The 22,687-nt window shown below is 42.9% G+C and overlaps 1 protein-coding gene across 1 annotated transcript in view; it reads right to left on the reverse strand.

Moving 5' to 3' along the window:
* The window catches only part of ubr1 (ubiquitin protein ligase E3 component n-recognin 1), a 212,293-nt gene that overhangs the window by 62,730 nt on the left and 126,876 nt on the right, over nt 1-22,687 (reverse strand). Inside the window, exons 24-29 of the mRNA XM_080202946.1 lie at nt 18,159-18,207; nt 13,903-14,057; nt 13,048-13,150; nt 11,627-11,736; nt 2,519-2,599; nt 1,673-1,854 (exon numbers count right to left, since the gene is read on the reverse strand). Coding sequence (XP_080059072.1) covers nt 1,673-1,854; nt 2,519-2,599; nt 11,627-11,736; nt 13,048-13,150; nt 13,903-14,057; nt 18,159-18,207 — 680 coding nt within the window. The remainder of the gene's footprint in view (nt 1-1,672; nt 1,855-2,518; nt 2,600-11,626; nt 11,737-13,047; nt 13,151-13,902; nt 14,058-18,158; nt 18,208-22,687) is intronic.

Below are 22,687 nucleotides of genomic sequence, written 5' to 3' on the forward strand. Positions count from 1 at the left end.
GCTCCTTACTGAATGTCATTTTGAAATCTAAATATACTATGTCTATCAGTTCCCATTTATCCACCCTGCTTGTTTAAATCCTCAAAGAATTCTAACAAATTTCCCCTTTCATAAACCAATTTTGACTGAGTAGATTATTTTTTCTAAATGTCCTGCAACTATTTTCTTAATCACATATTCCAGCGTTTTCCCAATGCCACTTGCTAAGCTAACTGGCTGATAGTTTCCAGCTTTCTGCTTCTCTCTTTTCATGAATTAAAATGTGTTATGTTTGTGGTTTCCAATGTGGGGGATTTGGCCTTTGATTTTATAAACTGGTTGTCCAAGATGGGAGCATGGAGCAAGACATGGTCTGCAAACATCACTGATTCTGTCTTGTCTCTCTTGCTTTCACTGCTTTATTTTGTTTTCAGCTGTGAAATTTTGATTCATTTTCTTCATAGGACCCTCAAGCCGAGAAAGCAAGATTTCTTTCAATATCAGATGATGTGCCGAAATGGGTTCCAGAATTCAGGTATGAGAAGTAAAAGGTCACCACATTAGAATTATTTATAAATGTTTACAAAATGCTGTAATAATAAAGTTGCTGACATAGTGTTGCAGAAAAAGGGAGCTAAAGTTTAGGGCAGTCAATTGAGCTATATAATATGCATTGTGTGGCATGTTCTCACATGACATTTGAAAGACACTTGATGGGCTAAAAGTTCTGTTCCTTTTTTTTAAAGGCACAGAACCTGTTATGAGATGCAACAACATGGAAGTTATTCAATCTATTACAAGAGGTCCAGGCAGTGGAACGGATTGAAAGACAACTACAAGTCAGAAAACAGACAAATAATTGAACAAAGTTACTTGGACTGGAAGAAAATGGGAAGCATTGTCCTCGATGAACCTGTGCTGGAACTGTTGTTTACAATATGCAAAAGAATTTGCAGAGGACACCAAATTTTGGAGGAGAGGACTAGGTACCAGAAGATAGCTAACAATATGGAGAACTGATCCAAAGTACAGATGGACACCGCAGAGTTTGTGATTCAATGGAAAATAAAATTCAACATAGCGAGATGTGAGGTGGTCCATTCAGTAGGAGGTCAATCTTTTCTTGGCAAGGCAAAGGAAATAAAAGAAAATAAATAAATCAAGGAATATTGATACATAAATTATTAACAGTAGCAACAAAAGTTAAGGCGATAAAGAATGCAGAACAAAATATTGGGCTCATATTTAGAGGAATACAATATAAAAACAGGGAGGGAATGTTTAACTTGTACAGAACCCCAATTAGACATACTGAAATACTACACATAACCCTTGTCTCCAAACTGAATTAGTGGAAGAGGTTCACAAAAGATTTTCAAGGATGTTAGCAGAACAGAGGGAACACAACAATCTGGCAAGATTGATGAACTGAAGTTCTTTTCTCTTTAAGAAGGAGAAGGTGAAGAGGAGAGCTGACAGAGGCCTTTAAAATTATGGAAAGAGAGTTTGATTGGGAACAATTGGAGAAACTGGACAGAACTTTGAATGTCTACTGGGCATAAAATGAGCATAATTAGATTGGTCACGTGATGTTTCCCCGTCTAATTTTTTTTGCTTTTGGTCAATAATATGCATTGTCAGCCAGAAGCTGCAGAATTAGAATGCTTCGTCATTGCATGCATCTGTCACATACCTATCCTGTTCAGTCCTCACTGGCCCCTGTCTTGATGCTTCTGTTGCCTTCTCATACAGGTGCTTGTTTGATTCAATGAAATTTTTCTGCATTGCAGACATCTGTGCCATAATCTTCTGCCGGTAGAGTTTGGCTGCCTCTGCTTTCCGTTTACGCTCAGCCTTATCTTTGTCCTGAATGGTCTGTATTGCAAAAAGAACAAACTTCCAGTAGTGCATTTCACCACCTCTGGATGTCCCACAAAAAGTGATGCGGCACTTCTTGAGCGTTGTCACTGTTATAATATAGTAACCAATTTGTGTACAGCAAGATCCCACAATGTGATAATAATTATATTTTAATGATGTTGGATGAGGGATAAATATTGAGCAGAACATAGAATATAGCTCCCCTTCTCTTTGAACGTGCCACTGGATCTTTTATGACCAGGGGACAGACCTCAGTTTAACATTTCAACCAAAAGACAGCACTTCAAACATGGCAACATTCCCTTCACACGATATGGAGGTGCTTGGGGTGGGACTTCAACTCAACCTCTGATTTAGAGGTGAAAGTGCAGCCACTGAGCTATGACTGACACCAAAGTCACTCCTAATCCTACTGTTTGGTTCCCTTAATCCCATCGATCACTGGGTGTGAGCTCAGAGGCCAGATATTCCCATATTTCTTCCAATGACTTCACTTTGCTGCCTTGTGGTCTGTGTAGGGAGATGTGGATAATCCCTTTATCTGGAAAGCCCCATAGTTTGTCAAGTTTCTTGATGTTATAGTCAAGATCTTGCAGTTTGCTCAATTCCTGGAGCAATACTTAAAAAAACAAAATAGTAAAAATAAAAATGCCAGTACCTCATTTGCTTTTTGACTGCCAGCTTCTGTTGTTGAACACGGACTCGATTTCTCCCTCAGCTTTTTCACAGTGTCAAACATCTGGAAATATAGATGCATAACGTTTGTGCCCTCCAAAGGTTCTTAGATGTTTCAAGAATTTTTTTTGAACTTTTCTCCTACGTTATCAACACAGTGCAATGTCAGCCAGCAAACCTGAAACAAAACCAATGGGAATGTCTGGTCCAGGATTACTACTCTTTCAGATCTGCTGCGCCTCCAAACCCTGCCTACTTTCAGCATAGCACTATTACAAATTTTAGATGTCAATGCTACCAATCTTTATCCGTAGCCTGACATTTTCTCACATTGGAATCAAAAGCACAATTTCTAAATTTGCAAACAAGATCAAATTGGGGGTAACAGATAACATTAAGGACACCACAACAAATTACAAGAATCCTTCTATCTTCAGGTCATTGGGAGACCAGATGTATTACTGAAAGTGCATGTCAGGATCCCATAAAAAGACCTGACACACTGACCTACCAAGAAGTTTCAACTTCCCTTCCCCCAGGACCCTGTGCAAAACTGGAGACTTTGGATAGTTCTGTGGTACTTACCTGCGTAGACAAATTATCAGACAAATTAAAACCTAGTCTAATATGTGGGTAACTACACAACTGGTAACTACACAACTGACCCCCCTCCCCACCATCACCCAGCTTTGACCACCTGACAGCCCTCCCTGCATTGACTACGCATTCCACCAGCCAGACTACCAACCTGACCAACCCACTTGACTAGTTCTGACCAACATCACCTCTAACCATCCGCCGACCTGATCATACCTCCAACTATCCACTCATCCACCAACACTCCGACCTACCCCTTACCCACTTAAACCACCCCCCAAACCCCACCTCGCTCATTTAGCCATTCGAATTGGACCTTTGAAGTTATCATACAGCAACTAGTGGCATAAAAAAAAGGGCACATCCCATCTTCCCCTACTCAAATCTGCTCTGGTTGAGTAGCCCAAATGATGGCTGTGTTAGAAATGTGTAGCAGAGTCGAGTTGGCTGCATTTTCACACAGACCTACAATATGATAATCATTGCTGCTGTTTGGAAGATTCAGCCTAATGTGCATAAAATAAGTTCATTTCCATCTAAATATTCAAGATTGTGAGGTATTATAGCTTGGTAAGGGAAACAAGGAAGGTACCTATCATTTGGAAAATAGGAATCTAAATGGGTTGGAGGATCAAAGGGATCTGGGAATACAAATACACCAATCAGTAAAAGTTACAAATCAAATTGGTTGTAACAATAGTAAACCAAGTACAGAGGTTTATTTCATAAAATACCAACAGAGCAGGAGGAGGCCATTCGACCCATCAGGTTTGCACCGATTCCCTGAAAAAGCCCTCTCCTCGAAACACCATGTATTTACCCCGCTAACTCCTCCAAACCTACACATCTTGGGACACTAAAAGGGCAATTTTAGCATGGCCAATATACCTAAACTGTACATCTTCAGACTCAGTAAGTAGTCTCCCAACACCAGGTTAAAGTCCAACAGGTTTATTTGGTAGCATAAGCTTTTGGAGCGTTGCCCCTTCATCAGGTAAGTAAAGAGTTCGGTTCACAAACAGGGCATAGATAGACACAAACAGGGCATAGATAGACACAAACTCAATTACAAGGTAATGGTTAGAAGGCGAGTCTTAACAGATAATCAAGTCTTAAGGTGCAGACAATGCGAGTGGAGAGAGGCTTAAGCACAGGTTAAAGAGGTTGTCTCCTGCCAGGACAGTTAGTGAGATTTTGCAAGTCCAGGCAAGTCATTGGGGTTACAGAGAGCGTGACATGAACCCAAGATCCCAGTTGAGACCGTCCTAAAGAGTGCGGAACTTGGCTATCAGTTTCTGCTTGGTGATTCTGCGTTGTCGTGTGTCATGAAGACCACCTTGGAGAATGCTTACCTGAAGATCAGAGGCTGAATGCATTTGGCTGCTGAAGTGTTCCCCAACAGGCAAGGAACATTCCTGCCTGGTGAGTGCTGAGCAGAGTCCATTCATCATTTGTCGTAGCGTCTGTACGGGCTCGCCGACGTACCATGCTTCAGGTCATCCTTTCCTGCGACGTATCAGGTAGACAATGTTGGCCGTGTTACAAGTGTATGTAACATGTACCTGGTGGATGGTGTTCTCACATGAGATGCTGGTATCTGTGTCAATGATCCAGCACGTCTTGCAGAGGTTGCTGTGGCAGGGTTGTGTGGTATCATGGTCACTGTTCTCCGGATAATGGTCTGTTTGAGGTTGCGCAGTTGTTTGAAGGCAAGTAGATGATGTGTGGGGATGGTCTTGGCGAGATGTTTGTCTTCGTCGATGACATGTTGAAGGCTCCGGAGATGATGTCGAAGCGTCCCCACTCCAGGGAAGTACTGTATGATGAAGGGTACTCTGTCCGCCATGTCCTGTGTTTGTCTTCTGAGGAGGTCCGTGTGGTTTCTCACTATGAAGCGTTGGAACTGTCGATCGATGAGTTGAGCGCCATATCCTATTCTTATGAGGGTATCTTTCAGCGTCTGTAAGTAACTGTTGCGATCCTCCTCATCTGAGCAGATCCTCTGTATATGGAGGGCTTGTCTGTGACGGCTGACTTCTTTAATGTGTTTAGGGTGGAAGCTGGAGAAGTAGAGCATTGTGAGGTTATCCGTGGGCTTGTGGTACAGTGAGATGCTGAGGTGACCATCCTTAATGGAGATGCGTGTGTCCAAGAATGCAACTGATTCTGGAGGATCGCCCAAGGTGAGTCTGATGGTGGGATGGAACTTGTTGATGTCATCAATGTATCTGTTGTGTAGTGTTGATCAAAGGTCCTATGCTGTGCAGAAGTCTTGTTTAAACCTGTGTATGAAGATGTTGAGGTGTGAATTTGGTCCCCTTGGCTGTTCCATGTGTATGGATGAAGAACTAGTTGTTGAAGGTGAAGACATTATGGTCCAGGATGAAGCGAATGAATTGTAGGATAGCGTATGGAGATTTACAGTTGTCAGCGTTGAGTACTGAGGCAATTGCAGCAATGCTATCGTTGTGGGGGATGTTGGTGTAGAGTGCTGAGATATCCATTGTGATGAGGAGCGTTCCTGATTCCACTGCTCCATGAATGCTGAGTTTCTATAAGAAGTCTGTAGTGTAGCGACAGAAGCTGGGGGTTTGTTGTACAATGGGTTTCAGGATGCCCTCGACGTAGCCAGGGAGATTCTCACACAGGGTCCCAATGCCTGATACAATTGGACAGCCAGGCGTGTTGGCCTTGTGTATCTTTGACAGGCAATAGAGATCTCCAACATGGGTAGTATGTGGGGTGAGAGCACGGAGGGTGCTCTGAAGGTCCAGATCGAAGTTCTTGATCAGTCTGTTGAGTTGACGGATGTGTTCTTTGGTCGAATCTGCCGGTAACTGTCTGTAGTGTTTCTCATTGTTCAGTTGTCGGTACACTTCTTTGCAGGAATCTATTCTGTTCAATATGATGGTGGCCATTCCTTTGTCTACTGATTTGAAGACAATTTTGCAGTTGCTCTTGAGAGCGCGGATGGCATTGTGTTGTGCTTGGGTGACATTCAGGGCTGTCTTGCAAGTGTGGCTTATGAATCTGGCAATCCTAGCGGCTTGGGCATACATGTCGAATCGAGGGCAGCGGCCTTCCGGAGGAGTCCAATTTGACTCTTTCCTCTTCAGTCGCTGTACCGCGGATCTCTCTGTTGGCTGTTCTGGTTCACTGGTTATCTCATCGGTTTGCTGTTGGTCTCTTGGGGTTTGTGGAAAAACTCCCAGAGCCTCATTCACCTGATGAATTCCTCCATGTCTGCTGCAAGACTGATAGGGTCCATTTAGATGGTGGGGCAAAAATTGAGCCCTCAGCTGAGAACTTCGATTTGTCTAGTTGAAGTGTGTTGTCCGACAAGTCGACAATGGACTTCCCTGCGGTGGTACTGTTTTCTACGGAGGCTTGGTTGCTGCTGGTGACGATGCCAAGTTTCTCAAGTTTCCTATTCTTGATGTGCCCTACGGACAAACCCTCCGCATATGCAGGATCTGCTTAGATGAGGAGGATCGCAACAGACCCCTACAGATGCTGAAAGGTGCCCTTGTAAGAGCAGGCTATTGCGCGCAACTCGTCAATCGACAGTTCTGATGTGCCATAGTGAAAAACCACACAGGCCTCCTCAGGACATGGCGGACGACCCTTGGTCGTCCAGTACTTTCCCGGGGTGGAGAAGCTTTGACATCTTCTCCACAGCATGTCATCGATGAAGACAAACAACTCGCCAAGGCCATCTACACACATCCACCACTTGCCTTCAAACAACTGTGCAATCTCAAACAGACCATTGTACACAGCTACCCAGCCTTCATGAGAACAGTGGCCATGACACCACACAACCCTGCTGCAGCAATCTCTGCAAGACGTGCCGGATCATTGACATGGATGCCATCATCTCATGTGAGAACATCATCCACCAGGTACATGGTACATAGGTTTGTGCCTTGGCCAACATTGTTTACCTGATGCGTTGCAGGAAAGGATGTCCCGATGCATGGTACATTGGCAAGACCATGGAGACGCTATGACAGTGGATGAAAGGACACCGCTCAACGATCACCAGGCAGGAGTGTTCCCTTCCTGTCGGGGGACACTTCAGCAGTCAAGGGCATTCAGCCTCTAATCTTCGGGTGAGCGTTCTCCAAGGTGGCCTTCATAGAACATAGAACACTACAGCACAAACAGGCCCTTCGGCCCACAAGTTGCGCCGATCACATCAATACCTACCAATCCATAGACCTATCTATAACCTCCAATCCCATTAAATCCCATATACTCATCCAGAAGTCTTTTAAAAGACCCCAGCGAGTTCACCTCCACCACCACTGACAGCAGCCGATTCCATTCACTCACCACCCTCTGAGTGAAAAACTTACCCCTGACATCTCCTCTGTACTTGCTTCCCTGCACCTTAAATCTGTGTCCTCTCGTAGCGACCATTTCAACCCGGGGAAATAGCCTCTGAGAATCCACCCTATCTATTCCTCTCAACATTTTATAAACCTCTATCAGGTCGCCTCTCAACCTATGCCTCTCCAGGGAGAAGAGTCCCAGCTCCCTCAACCTATCTTCATAAGGCATGCCTCCCAATCCAGGCAACATCCTTGTAAATCTCCTCTGCACCCTTTCAATAGCTTCTACGTCCTTCCTATAGTCAGGCAACCAGAACTGCGCACAGTACTCCAAGTGGGGTCTGACAAAGGACTTATAAAGTTGCAGCATTACCTCCCAACTCCTAAACCCAATCCCTCGATTAATGAAGGCCAGTACACCATACGCCTTCTTGACCACATCCTCCACCTACGAGGCCGATTTAAGAGTCCTGTGGACCCGGACCCCAAGATCCTTCTGCTCTTCAACACTGCTAAGACCTTGATAGTGTACTCGTTCATCCCATTGGTCCTGCCAAAATGGACCACTACACATTTATCTGCATTGAAGTCCATCTGCCACTTCTCCGCCCAGTCTTGCATCCTATTTATGTCCTGCTGCAACTTCTGACATCCTTCCAGACCATCCACAACACCACCGACCTTCGTGTCATCAGCGAACTTAGTAACCCATCCCTGCACTTCCTCATCTAGGTCATTTATGAAAATGACAAACAGCAAGGGTCCTAGAACAGATCCCTGGGGCACTCCACTGGTGACCGACCTCCATGCAGAAAAAGACCCATCCACAACCACTCTCTGCCTTCCGCAGGCAAGCCAGTTCTGGATCCACAAGGCCAAAGCCCCTTGGATCCCATGCCCTCTCACCTTCTCAAGAAGTCTTGCATGGGGGACCTTATCAAACGCCTTGCTGAAGTCCATGTACACCACATCCACTGCTCTTCCTTCGTCAATGTGTTCAGTCGCATTTTCGAAGAACTCAACTAGGCTCGTAAGGCACGACCTGCCCTTGACAAAACCATGCTGACTATTTCTGATCATGCTAAACCTCTCCAAATGCTCATAAATCCTGTCCCTCAGAAGCCCCTCCATCAGCTTACCAACCACTGAGGTCAGACTCACCGGTCGGTAATTTCCCGGGCTATCCCTGTTTCCTTTCTTGAAAATAGGAACCACATCCGCAATCCTCCAATCCTTTGGAACCTCTCCCGTCTCCATCGACGACGCAAAGGTCATCGCCAGGGGCTCTGCAATCACCTCTCTCACCTTCCACAGTAACCTGGGGTACATCCCATCTGGTCCTGGCGACTTGTCTATCTTGATAGAATTCAAAAGTTCTAACACATCCTCTTCCTTAATATCCACATACATGATACACGACAATGCAGAATCGCCAAACAGAAACTGACAGCCAAGTTCCGCACATGAGGATGGCCTCAACCGGGATCTTGGATTCATGTCACACTATCTGTAACCCCCATGATTTGCCTGCCTTGCAAAATCTCAGTAACTGTTCTGGCTGGAGACGATTCACACCTCTTTAACCTGTGCTTAAGCTTCTCTCCACCTGTATTGACGGTACCTGTGAAGACTTGATTATCTGTTAAGACTCGCGTTTCAACCATTATCTTGTAATTGAGTTTGTGTCTATATATGCCCTGTCTGTGAACCAAGCTCTTCACTCACCAGATGAAGGGGCAATGCTCAGAAAGCTCGTGCTACCAGATAAACCTGTTGGAGTTTAACCTGGTGTTGTGAGACTACTTACTGTGCCTACTTCAGTTCAACTCCAGCAACTCCACATCATCTCCTTCTGTGAGAGAAAACCAGAGCACCCGGAGGAAACACAAACAGACATGGGGGTAGGATCAGTAAGTTTGCTGATGACACAAACATTGGCCGGTTGGTTAACAGTAAGGTTGACTATCTTGGGTTACAGGGAGATTTTTATAGAATTAGAATTACAGAAAGCCTACAGTGCAGAAGGAGGCCATTCGGCCCATCCACTCTGCATCGACAATAAACCCACTCAGATCCTACTCCCACATCCCTATGTATTTACCCGCTAATCCCTCTAACCTATGCATCTCATGACTCTAAGGGACAACTTTTAGCATGGCCAATCAACCTAACCCACACATCTTTGGACGAGATGGTCAAAAGGATGGATAAGTGGCAGATGGAATTTAATCTTGAAAAGTATGAGGTGATGCACCTTGAAAGGAGTAATTTGACAAGGAAGTATACTATGAAAGATCTGACACTGGGAAGTTCTGAAGAACAAAGGGACCTTGATGCATTTGTTCATAGATCTGTGAAGACGGAAAGACAGGTTAATAGGGTGGTGAAAAAAGCATATGGCATATCCCCTTTATCAATCAGGTTATAGATTACAAAAGCACAGAAACCATGCTGGAGTTGTATAGAACTTTGGTGAGGCCACAGCTGGAGTACTGTGTGTAGTTCTGGTCGCCACATTATAGGAAGGATGTGAATGCAGAGGAGATTCACCAGGATGTTGCCTGGGGTGGACCATTTAAGTTATAGGGAGAGGTTCAATAAACTTGGGTTGTTTTCTCTGGAGCAGGGAAGACTGAGGGGTGACCTGATTAAAGTGTTCAACATTATGAGTGGATGGACACGTTGGATAGGGAGCAGCTGTCCCCTTACTTGAAGAGTCAGTTACAAAGGGACACAAGTTAAAAATGAGAGGTGGGAGGTTTGGGGGGATTTGAGGAAAAACCATTTTACGCAGAGGGTGGTGACATCTGGCATGCACTGCCTGGTAGGGTGATGGAGGCAGGATGCTTCACATCCTTTAAAAAGTACCTGGATGAATACTTTATACACCATAACATTCAAGGCATTGACCAAGTGCTGGCAAGTGGGATCAGGTGGGCAAGTCAGAGCCTTTCATGCGTCGGTGCAGAATCGATGGGACGAAGGGCCTCTTTTCATTGTAGGATTCTGTGATGGGGAGAATGTGCAAACTCTACACAGTCACTCAAGGTGAGAATTGAATGCGGGTTCACGACGCTGTGAGACAGCAGTGTTAACCACCGTCACCCAATTTCCTACTTCTAGAGGAATAGATTGGGAAGTAGAAACAATGCCAAACAGTGCTTACAACACACTTAAACACTTTGTACAGTCTGGTTAGCTTATTATAAAAATGACAGTGTCATTGGAGACAGTGCAAAAAAATTTTACAAGGATGATCCCAAAACTGTAAGGTTATATCAGGAAAAGATAAACATCCTTTTCCTACTTCTTTCTTCCAAACTATATTCACATCAATATGTTTGGGCAGAAGGATTCAACAGTCAAACAAAGAACTCATGTCAAGGAACATCAGAAGGCCATTCAGTCCCTCAAGTCTGTTCCATCATTCAATTAGGCCATTATGCACCATTACTCCTTATCCACTGTGATTCTCAATTAACAAAAATCTATTGGTCTGAGTCTTGTAAACTCCAACTAACCTCCAACATCCATAGGCTTTTTGAGGTGAGTTTTCTAGATTTCCACCACACATTGCCTGGAAGTGTACAGATTTCACTCCTCAACAGCATAACTCTAATTTTAAGATTACGGCCTTATGTTCTTGATTCTCCCATCAGAAGCAACACCATGTAGTACCAATCCCACTGAAACTCTTCCTTAAAAATGCAATTAAATTATGAAAAGTGTTGCCTCAGATAGACAATCTTTCTCACAAACAGTTAGACTAAGATTATAAAATTTCCATGGAGAAGCCCAGAATGAAAGAATCATTATAGGCTAGATGTTCTGCCCTTTGACTATGGAAAGGCACAAAATTTGAGCCCACAGTCTCCTGTTCAGGAGTCTGACATTGATATTTTAATTCATGGATCATTGTATCAAAACTTCTTCCATAACAGGATCAGAACAGGAGTAGGGCATTCAGCCTCTCGAGTTTGTTTCACATTTCAGTTCAATCACGATTGATCTCAATCTTAACTTCATCCAACTCACCTTGTTCCCATACTATTAATACTCTTATCTAACTATAATTGAATAATGTTAGTTTCAATTTTTTTGAAAAAAGAAATACTGATTAAAATCCACATATTATTTGTGGTTCCATTTTCAATGCATACCTGCAGAGTCCAGTTAATCATGTCCTTCTGGGCATCCAGCTGATGTACATGTTTTAGTTTTTCTAGAAGTGACAAGATGCTCTCGGCATTCACTGCAGAGCTTCCTACCCCTTCAAAATAACCACAAGGGTAAGTTTAAGAAAGAAAAAGGCATAACTGGAAAAATACAACTGGCTCCAATCTTCTTGTACTAGCATTGGTTTTATGTAAAATGATATGCAAAAGCATGAAAATGATCCCTCATTCATGTTTTTAACCCTGAATCAGTTTGCAAAATAACTGCAGGCCTTAAGATAGCAGTGTTATTGGTGGAGATCAAATTCAACTGTAATGATTGTCCCTGCTTTTGTCTTATCTTATTTCTGCTCATAAAGATTCAGGGCTGCACAGCATCAAAGATAAATCACACACTTCTTTGTAAAACAAAATAGCATTAACATAAAGAATCCCAGGGCTTGCTCAGTGGAAATGGCTATACGGTGGATTACAGAGGGAATGAACATGGAATTTTAATTATTTTCCCTCACTGGTGAGCCAAATAATCTCTGGCAAGATCCACAACAGAATCTCCCAAGACAAAATCACATGCACTCTGCCAGCGGAGACAAACTAACAGATTCGTTAGAATATTCTGATAAAAGGTCATCAATCTGAAATGCGAACTCTGGTTTTCTCTCCATATATGCTACCAGACAATGAATGTTGAGTATTTTTTGCTTTTATTTCTGATCTCCTGTGTCGGCAGTATTTTGCTTTCGTCTCTGGGATAGAATTCAGATAAATGTAGGAGGCTGCGATGAGTAGTTATTGTGACACCTCATGACCTGAAGTGCAAATTGTAGTCAGTCTGAAAGCTTTTAATTCTATTTCCCCTGCCAGTTCCTCACCAACAAAGCTGATATTCAGATGATGAACTTTGCTTTATCTGGCCTGAAAGTAAAGGGGAGTTGGAAATACATTACTAGGTCCACATTTCGCTAAAGTGAATCATAGAATCCCTACAGTATAGAAGGAGGCCATTTGACCCATCAAGTCTGTATCAACCATAATCTCACCCAGGCCCCATCCCTGTAACCCTCATTTACCCTGCCAATCCCCCTACACCATCGTCAACTTAGCATGGCCAATTAACCTAAACCACACATCTTCAGACTGTGGGAGGAAACCCAGGCAGGCATGGGGAGAAAGTGCAAACTTCACACAGACAATGACCCAAAGCTGGAATTGAACCTGGGTCCCTGATGCTGTGAGGCAGCAGTACCAACGACTGTGCCACCTGAGTGGAACCAATCTCAGTGACCATTGCAACACAACCACCATTATTTATCTATCAAGTACAATTTTGAAAGATCTAGTCTGAGCTTCAGAGTAAATAAGAACTGCAGAATTGCTCCAAATTCAAAAGACAGTCCAGTGCTTACTTGTTGCCTTAAGATAAACATCAAAGGTCACATCTTCCTCTGCAACTCCTTCCTCTAACTGTCTTTGTTCTTCTTGTAAAGCCATGCAGATCAGATGAAGAGTCTACGGAACACAGAATCACAACTATGTGTTGTTAGTAACAAAGTGTGCAATTATGGCACTGGCAAAGAAACCAATAAAATCATCCCACCTAGTTTAAAATATCTACTTAATGTATGTTTTGATATGTGACTGATTTATTTCCTTTGAGTTTTACAAAAAGCGAGTTCTGTTATCATTGGAGTCTGCTGGAACTGGATTTTTTTTAGATGATTGAATAGAGACTGTACAAATACAATGTACAAAGAAAAACCTTTAAGTGGTCTTTCCTGTAAGAAGTGCATTTCCCTACACTTCCGGGAAGGCTTGTCAAAAGCAGCATTTGCACTTAGTTGGTAAAATCTCATCTGGTTACCTTCCCATCAAGGAATAGCATGGCCATTAAATATGGCTAAAAAAAGAAAATGAGCAACATGGAATTGGCAGATTCTAAAAGACAAAGATCATCCAATTTGCTTTTTACCATCCCAATAATTGCATGATACAATGAAAATTGAGTTGCTAACTATTTATAGCAATTAGGCATTAAATTAATTTTCAGAGTTAAAAGTTGTAGGGTTAAATTGAAAAGCAGAAGGTGCACAATGGAGAAGGAACTCATTTAAATGAAATAATAAAGACAGCAAGTACTATTTAATTTGACTCTCAAATTGCTCCAAGTTGGAAGCTGCATTATACAATCTCTTTTTCATGTGAGCCAAATTAATTTTTCATGACCAACTGAAGACGGTGATCGATAATGTGCAAAATTATACCTTCTGTACCATAGCTTCACTCCATAATCGTCCTGTGGAATCCACAGCGCGCTGGAGAACTGTTCTGAGAATTAGCATTAAAATGTCACAGTTCAAAATGTTTGTGACCTTAACAAATGTGGAGAAGAACTGAGGAGGGAGAGGAGGTGGAAGAGCTGTAAGACATATTGTAAACAGTCTGTTAGCACTTTGTCTATTCAAACATAACACAGGCTGATACAACTAGCAGGATACAATTTCAAATAGTCATGAAATAGATATGTAAAACTTCAAATTTCCACAAAACTCATCAAATGGGCCAAATGGCCCTTGTTCCTATTTCTTATGATCTTATAATCTTCAATAATTCTATATCCTGTATGCCTCCACACTACAAAAATAAAAGTGTATAAAAGGTTTACATGTAAGTAAACATTCAGAAAATGTAACACTAGAGAAATATTGAGCAGGTTGGATCTTTTTATCTGTGGAAAAGAAAGATAATGAGGCCTAATATAGATCTTTAATTATGAAGAGGTTTGATAGTTCCTCCACATATACCCTGTTTGGTCTTATGAACTGGGTGGCATAAATACTAACAGATCAAATATAGCATTTAGGAGAAACTTAGTCAGACAAGGGTGTGTTAAGAACAAATCTGTAGATGACATAAAGTTGGGTGGGAGGGTGAGCTGGGTAAGGAGTATGCAGTTCAGTGTGATTTGGACAGGCTGAGTGTGAGAGCATATGCATGGCAGGTGCAGTATAATGTAGATAAATGTGAGGTTGCCCATTTTGGTAGCAATAATAGAACATAGAACATAGAACATAGAACATTACAGCGCAGAACAGGCCCTTCGGCCCACGATGTTGCGCCGACCAGTTACAAAAACAATGACCCACTAGCCTATACCAATCCCTTTTCGTCCATAAACCTATCCAGAGATCTCTTAAACACCCCCAAACTAGACGCATTTACAACTGCAGCAGGCAGGGCATTCCAATCCCTCACCACCCGCTGGGTAAAGAACCTACCCCTGACATCCGTCCTGTAGCTACCCCCCCTTAATTTAAAACCATGCCCCCTCGTGCTAGCTTTCTCCATCTGAGGAAAAAGGCTATCACTATCCACCCTATCTAAACCTCTAATCATCTTATATGCTTCAATAAGATCCCCTCTTAGCCGCCTTCTTTCCAACGAAAACAACCCTAAATCCCTCAGTCTCTCCTCATAGGACCTCCCCACCATACCAGGCAACATCCTAGTAAACCTCCTCTGCACCCTCTCCAACGCCTCCACATCCTTCTTGTAATGCGGGGACCAGAACTGCACACAGTACTCCAAGTGCGGCCGCACTAGAGTAGTGTACAGTTGCAACATTACACTGCGACTCCTAAATTCAATCCCCCTACCAATAAACGCCAAGACACCGTACGCCTTCTTAACAACCTTATCTACTTGATTCCCAACTTTCAGGGATCTATGTACACACACACCTAGATCCCTCTGTTCATCCACACTATTCAAAGTCCTCCCGTTAGCCCTATACTCGACACATCTGTTGCTCCTACCAAAGTGAATTACCTCACACTTCTCCGCATTAAATTCCATCCGCCACCTCTCGGCCCAGCTCTGCAACCTATCTAAGTCTCCCTGCAGACTATGACACCCTTCCTCACAATCTAGGAAGACAAATATTGAATGGGTATAAATTGAGAGAGGTGGATACTCAGTGAGACCTTGGTATCCTCATGCATCAGTCACTGAAAGTAAGCGCGCAGGTACGGCAGGCGGTAAAGGCGGCAAATGGTACGTGGCCTTCATAGTGAGAGGTTTTGAATATCGGAATAGAGATGCTTTACTACAATTGTATAAGCTGGTGTTGAGGCCACACCTGGAGTATTGTGTGCAATTTTTTTGTCCTTATCTGAGGATGTGCTTGTTAGAGAGGGAGTACAGAGAAGATTTAACCAGGCTGATTCCTGTAATAGCATGTCTGTCATATGACGAGAGACTAAGTGGGTTAGGATTGCATTCATTGGATGAGCAGGGATCTTACAGAAATTTATAAAATTCTAACAGGGTTAAACAGGATAGATTCTGAACGAATATTCCCGATGGTGGAGGAGTCCAGAACTAGAGGTCATTGTTTGAGGATAAGGGGTAAACCTTTTAGAACATAGGTGAGGAGAATGTTCTTCACCCAGAATGGTGAATGCGTGAAATTCACTACTATAGAAAGTAGCTGAGGCAAAAATGTTACGTGATTTCAAGAAGAAATTAGATATAGTTCTTGGAGGGGAAGGGGGTTTCAGGATATTGAATCTGATGACCAGCCATGATCATAATGAATGGTACAGCAGGCTTCAGGACCAAATGGCCATTCCTGCTTTTGGTTTCTATGTTTCAATAACATTTTACATTTAGTCAAATATGCAAGAATGGAACCTCCTTGAACAGTTTTGGTGTCCTTATGTGAGGAAAGATATAAAAGCAGTTCAGAAATTAACTAGGCTAACACCTGGCTGGGGAGAGTTGTCTTCTGAGGAAAGGTTAGACCAGCTAGGTTCGTATCTGTTGGCTACTTAATTGAAACATACAAGACATTGAGGGATCTTGACAAGCTGAATGTGAAGAGGATGTTTCCTCTTGTGGGAGAATCTAGAACCCGGGATCGCTGTTTAAAAATAAAGTGATACCCATCTGAGAGACAGATGGGGAGAATTTTTCTTTGCGGGTTGAAGGTCTTTGGAACTCTCTTCTTCAAAAGGCGATGGAAACAGTCTTCGGATATTTTTAAGGTAGAGGTAAATAGATTGCTAAGCAAGGGGGAGAGGATGAAAGGTTATAGTGGTAGCATGGGGATGCAGAGTTGAGGTTATATTCAGATCTGCCATCAGCATGGTGGCAAGTGGTTAGCATTACTACCTCACATCATCAGGAACCCGGGTTGGATTCTGGCTTGGGTCACTGTCTCTGGTGTGTCTGCATGTTCTCTCCATATGTTCTCCCCATGTCTGCGTGGGTTTCCTCCGAGTGCTCCAGTTCCCTCCCACAGTCTGAAAGACGTGATGGTTAGGTCCATCGGTCTAAAAATTCTCCCTTGTACCCAAACAAGCACCTGAGTGTTGCGACTAGGGGATTTTCACAATAACTTACTTCCAAGTGTGGCGACTGGAGGATTTTCATAGTAGTGAAAATTATTGCAGTGTTAATGTAAGCCTACTTGTGGCTAATAATAAATAAACTTTAAACTTTTGTGACAGCAACACATAAGCTTACTAAATGGTGGAGAAGGCTAGATGGGCTGGGTGATCTACTTGTGCTCCTAAATTATACGTTCATATGTAATATCACCTTTGTTTAACTTAACCCTTCATGTTCAAATAATAACCACGAAAATGCAACCTGGGTTCAGAGGCAATGCACAACCAGTGGTCCCCATGTGGCATTAAAGGGACCGTGTAGTGCAAATGGGTCGTACACAGAAGGAACATTGGTCCAGGCTCTCAGAACATAGAATTTTTACAGCACAGGAGGACAAGTCAGCCCTTTGCATCTGCACCGGCTCTCCAAATGAGCAATTCACTTCATATTCCTTCACCCTATAACCCTGCACATCCTTTTCAGATAGAAATCTAATCCTCCTTTGAATGCCTCTATTGAACCTGCCTGAAAATGAAAAACAAAGATGGTTTTCCTCATGTCACTACTCCTTTTCCTCATTCAGATATTGTTCTGATGAATCTACGCTGCCCTATCTCAAAGGCCAATATATCCTTCCGAAGATGTGGTACCCAGAATTGTTCATGACACTCCAAGTGTGACCAGTGCTTTATATAGCCGATGCATGACTTCTGCCCCTTGTATTCTATTCCTCTAGTTTTAAAGACCAATATTCCATTAACCATTTTGATTTTCTCTATGCATTCACAATAATTCAATGACCAGGCACTCGAATGCTCCCAGATATCTTGTTTTATCCTTTTTAGGTTCAATATGGATGACTTCACAATTGTCTACTGAAGTCCAAATACCAGTTTTGCCCATTCACTTACTCTAAGTCTTTATAATTTTAAATGATGGTCAATCCACTATCACTCTGCAACTTTTCCCCAGCTCTCTCTTCTGATGCATGAGCTGTTGTCAAACCATTGTGTTTGAAAGTATTGGCAAACTCATGATGTGGAACACAATGTAAGAAGTCACAACTTACATTTTTTATTTTTGGACACATCCTTGAGATACAAAATTCCCAAATTATAATCCCAATTACCTTCATTGCTGTTGGCTTGTTTTCTTCTTTTCTTCTGATCCTCCTCAGCCTTTAATAAAAGGGAAATAAATAAACATTGAAGCACACAACTACGCACATATCTTATGGCACTTCGCTGGAGCATTATAAAACAAAATATGGCACTGAGCCACATTTACTTTTTGTTCTTTCGTGGGACATGAGAGTTGCAGACATTTGTTGCTCATCTCTAGCCACCCTATTTCAAAGGAGCCTTTGAGATGCTACAATACATCCTGGATACAGGATACTGCTGATGTTGTGCATTAGTGGTGAAAAGAGAAAATGTTTAAGGTGGTGGATGAGGTGCTGATCATGCTGCTTTTTCCTAGATTGCTTGAAGCTTCTCGAGTGTCACTGCAGCTGCACTCATCCAGACAAATATGAAGTATTTCATCACATTCCTGACTTGTGCCTTGTTGACGGTGAAGTCAGGTGGTGAGCTACTCATCCCAGCATTCCCAGCTTCTGATAGGCTCTTGTAGTCAGAGTACATGGCGAGATCAGTTATATTTCTGGGTAATGGTAGCCCTGTCAGGATGTTGTTGCTTGGGGGTTTTAACAATTATAATGCTGTTGAAAGTCAAGAGGAAGTGGTTTTATTGTCCCCCTTGTTGGAGCTGGTTATTGCCTGACACGTATATAGCACAAAATGTTACTTGTCACTTGGAACATAGAACATAGAAAGCACAAACAGGCCCTTCGGCCCACAAGTTGCGCCGATCATATTGCTACCTACTAGGCTTACCTATAACCCTCAATCCTATTAAGTCCCATGTACTCATCCGGAAGTCTCTTAAAAGACCCTATCGAATTTCGCTCCACCACCACCAACAGCAGCCTATTCCACTCACCCACCATCCTCCGAGTGAACAATTTACCCCTGACATCTCCTCTGTACCTGCTCCCCAGCATCTTAAACCTGTGTCCTCTCGTAACGACCATTTCAGTCCTGGGAAAAAGCCTCTGAGAATCCACCCGATCAATACCTCTCAACATCTTATACACCTCTATCAGGTCACCTCTCATCCTTCGTCTCTCCAAGAAGAAAAGACCTAGCTCCCTCAACCTATCCTCATGAGGCATGCCACCCAATCCAGGCAACATCCTTGTAAATCTCCTCTGCACCCTTTCAAGAGCTTCCACATCCCTCCTGTAATGAGGCAACCAGAACTGAGCACAGTACTCCAACTGGGGTCTGACTAGGGTCTTATAAAGCTGCAGCATTATCTCCCAGCTCCTAAACTCAAACTCTCGATTGATGAAGGCCAATACGCCATATGCCTTCTTAACCAAATCCTCTACCTGTAAGGCCGATTTAAGAGTCCCATGGACCCGGACCCCAAGGTCCTTCTGATCCTCTACAGTGCTAAGAATCTTACCCTTGAAATTATACTCCTTCGTCCCATTTGACCTGCCAAAATAGAGCACTACACATTTATCTGGGTTGAAGTCCACCTGCCACTTCTCCGCCCAGTCTTGCATCCTATCTATGTCACGCTTCAACTTCTGACTTCCCTCCAAACTATCCACAACACCAGCAACCTCTCAGCACAAGCCAGAATGTTATCAGGTCTTGCTGCATATTGACACAGACTGCTCCTGTATCTGAGGAATTGTGGATGGTTTTGAACATTATGCAATGATCAGTGACCAACCCCACTTCTGACTTGATGATGGAGGAGATGTCACTGATGAAACAGCAGAAGACGGTTGAACCTTGGACTCTACCCCGAGGAACTCCTACTGCAATGACCTTGGGTGACATGATCAGCAGAAATTAGGTCTGATGAGCAAAAGCTTGGTTTAAAAGGTAGATTTTAACCCTGTCTTAAAAGATGAAAGTGAGGTAGAGAGGCAGGGAGATGTGGAAGGAATTTGGGGCGAAGACAACTAAAGGGACAATCATCAATGATGGAGCAATTATAATTGGGAAACAGAAAAGGTTAGAGGAGTACAGTTTTGGGATTGGAAATGGTTATAGAGATAGGGACAAGACCATGGAAAGGATTCGTAAACAATGGTGAGAATTTTAAAGTAAAGACATTGCTTGACTAGGATCCAATGCAAGTCAGGGGCACTGGAGTCATAGGAGAATAGTTGCGAATTAAAACATGTGCAGCAAAGTTTACAGAGGACAAAACGTGGGAGACCAGCCAGGAATGGATCGGTAACGTCTGTCCGAGGCAACAAAGACATGAATTAAGTTTTCAGGAGATGAGCTGAAACAGGGCAAATTTGGGCAATGTCAGTGAGGTGAAAGTAGGCAAATTTAGTGATGGCACAAGTATGAGGTTAGAAAGTCATCTTGGCATCAAATTTGAGACCAACATTACAAAGAGACAGGTGTAATCTTGGAGTACTGCGAGGGTGATAGAATCATAGAATCCCTCAGTGCAGGAGGAGACCATTCAGCCCATCATTTCAGCACTGATTCTTTGATAGAGCATCTTATCCAGGTCCTACCCCCATAGCCCCACAAATTCCTCGAATCTATACATCTTGGGACACTAAGGGATATTAGCACGGCCAATGGTTAGGGTGCACTGAGTTGGGGGTAAGGTGTTAGCATGGATAGAGGATTGGTTGTCTAATAGGAAGCAGAGTGTTGGAATCAATGGGTGCTATGCTATCAATGGGGCAAAAAAATCTTTTGGATAAAAATGGATCAAGGTGGAGATAAGAGATCAGAGTCTAAAATTGTTGAACTCAATGCTGAGTCCGGAGGACCATCCGTAACATCACAATGGGGCACTGTGTACAGTTCAAGTCTCTATTTTATAGAAAGAGGGTAGAGAAATTTATACCCCACAAAAGCCTCCTTCAGTTTTTCCACAACACTATCAGCATAATCTTCTATTCCCTAATGTTTCATATGCTTATTTAGCTTCCTCTAAACGCGTCAAGACTATTAGCAAAATTTTATTTATTTAAATAGGGCCAAACTAAGGTAAGTCTTACAATCAAACATTCCAACTAAAATGTAAGAGTTACAAAAACTGACAAAAAAAAGTACTGATCATTAAATTCAGTCTTTACACCTTAACAGAGTTTGATGTTTAACACTCATTAGAGTTTATGAGAGGATTAAATTGCTGAAGTGGTCTAGTGAGGGGATTTAATTTTTAAAACTGAAGGGTGGGGATTGAAGGGGATTAATGGCTATGCTGGGTTTTGCTAGCAGGCATCATTTGCGGGGAGCTGGCTACCATGGAGGGGGAACCAGGGAATGGCACAACTAGAGGATGTCATGTATGTTGGTGATGATTCTTCAGTCACTTGTCTTTCAACATTTAAAACATCATGAACTATTGACCAAGTAAACCTGACACAGCACCTAGACAAGAGTCCTGTTAGGCAGTTGGGGTTTCCCTCAAAAGTTAGCAGCTTACGGCAATTCCTGCAACAACTAGACCACAAACATATGGACTTCTGTCCTTCTTCTGGATACCAGCCTACAAGGCTGAGAGGGAGGTATAGATGATATGCAAGCCTGCACCGTCTAAAACTATGCCTAGACAACTGAAAAGTAACATTCCAATTTGGAGGCTGGAGTGTGTGGACACCGTACTTTGGCACAAATGAACCACACAAGCCTGGTATCTACATTACAAAGAACCACTTTACCTGACCCAAACTCTATTCATGAAGCTAATTACACCTTCTACTGGCATAGAGAGCATTCTGAAGACCACTGCAAACATTGTGTCAGCTGGCTGCTCATTGCAAAGCCTACACCATCAACTGAGTATCCAACAGAAGCCTCAGAACGCTTCATTTCCCTGCAGCTATCAGCTGATGAAAATGCAGTTAACATCATATGCGCCTATGGACCAACTCCAGCAGCTCAAGACCATTTCTTTGGCACCTAAGGTGACCTTCTGAGGAACATTCCAAATGGCGAGAGGCTATTCATCTTGGGTGACTTTAAAGCATGTGTTGGTGCAGGAAATTAATCATGGCTAATGTGCCTGTCATCATGGAGTTGGCAAGAATAACAAAGCCTCAAATTTTACGTTATGAACTCTGTGCCACCAAAACCATTTTTTCAGAGCAAATGTTGCCACAAACATGGCATCATCCAAGATTTGGACACTGGCACCAACTGGACCTGCTCATCGTGGGAAGCTAATCTGCCCAATGTTCTCCACATTCACACCAACCACTGTGCAGACTACAATATTGATTATCACTTGTCAGCCAGCAGCAAAGTGAATTTACACCGCCAAATGTTTCATAGCTCTAAACACAATAGGCTGCCATGCATCAAAATCACAAAACAATGCCAAAAGCAGCATTTCGCTAGAACAACTGCTATCCACCAGATAGCACCGCTGCTGAGGCTGATGAAGCTTGGAAGTCATGAAACTCAATCATCTATGAATCAAAAACATCATTTGGTAAAGGTGGAATCTTTAGGGATGATTTGAGAGCTACTCATGAGATGACATCAGTCATTGATGCTAAAAAAAAAGCCTACATGATACACAACAAAAAGCCTACATGATACA

The sequence above is a fragment of the Carcharhinus amblyrhynchos genome, chromosome 14 (genome assembly GCF_965287045.1).
Source record: "Carcharhinus amblyrhynchos chromosome 14, sCarAmb.v2.hapA, whole genome shotgun sequence".
Taxonomy (NCBI): Eukaryota; Metazoa; Chordata; class Chondrichthyes; order Carcharhiniformes; family Carcharhinidae; genus Carcharhinus; species Carcharhinus amblyrhynchos.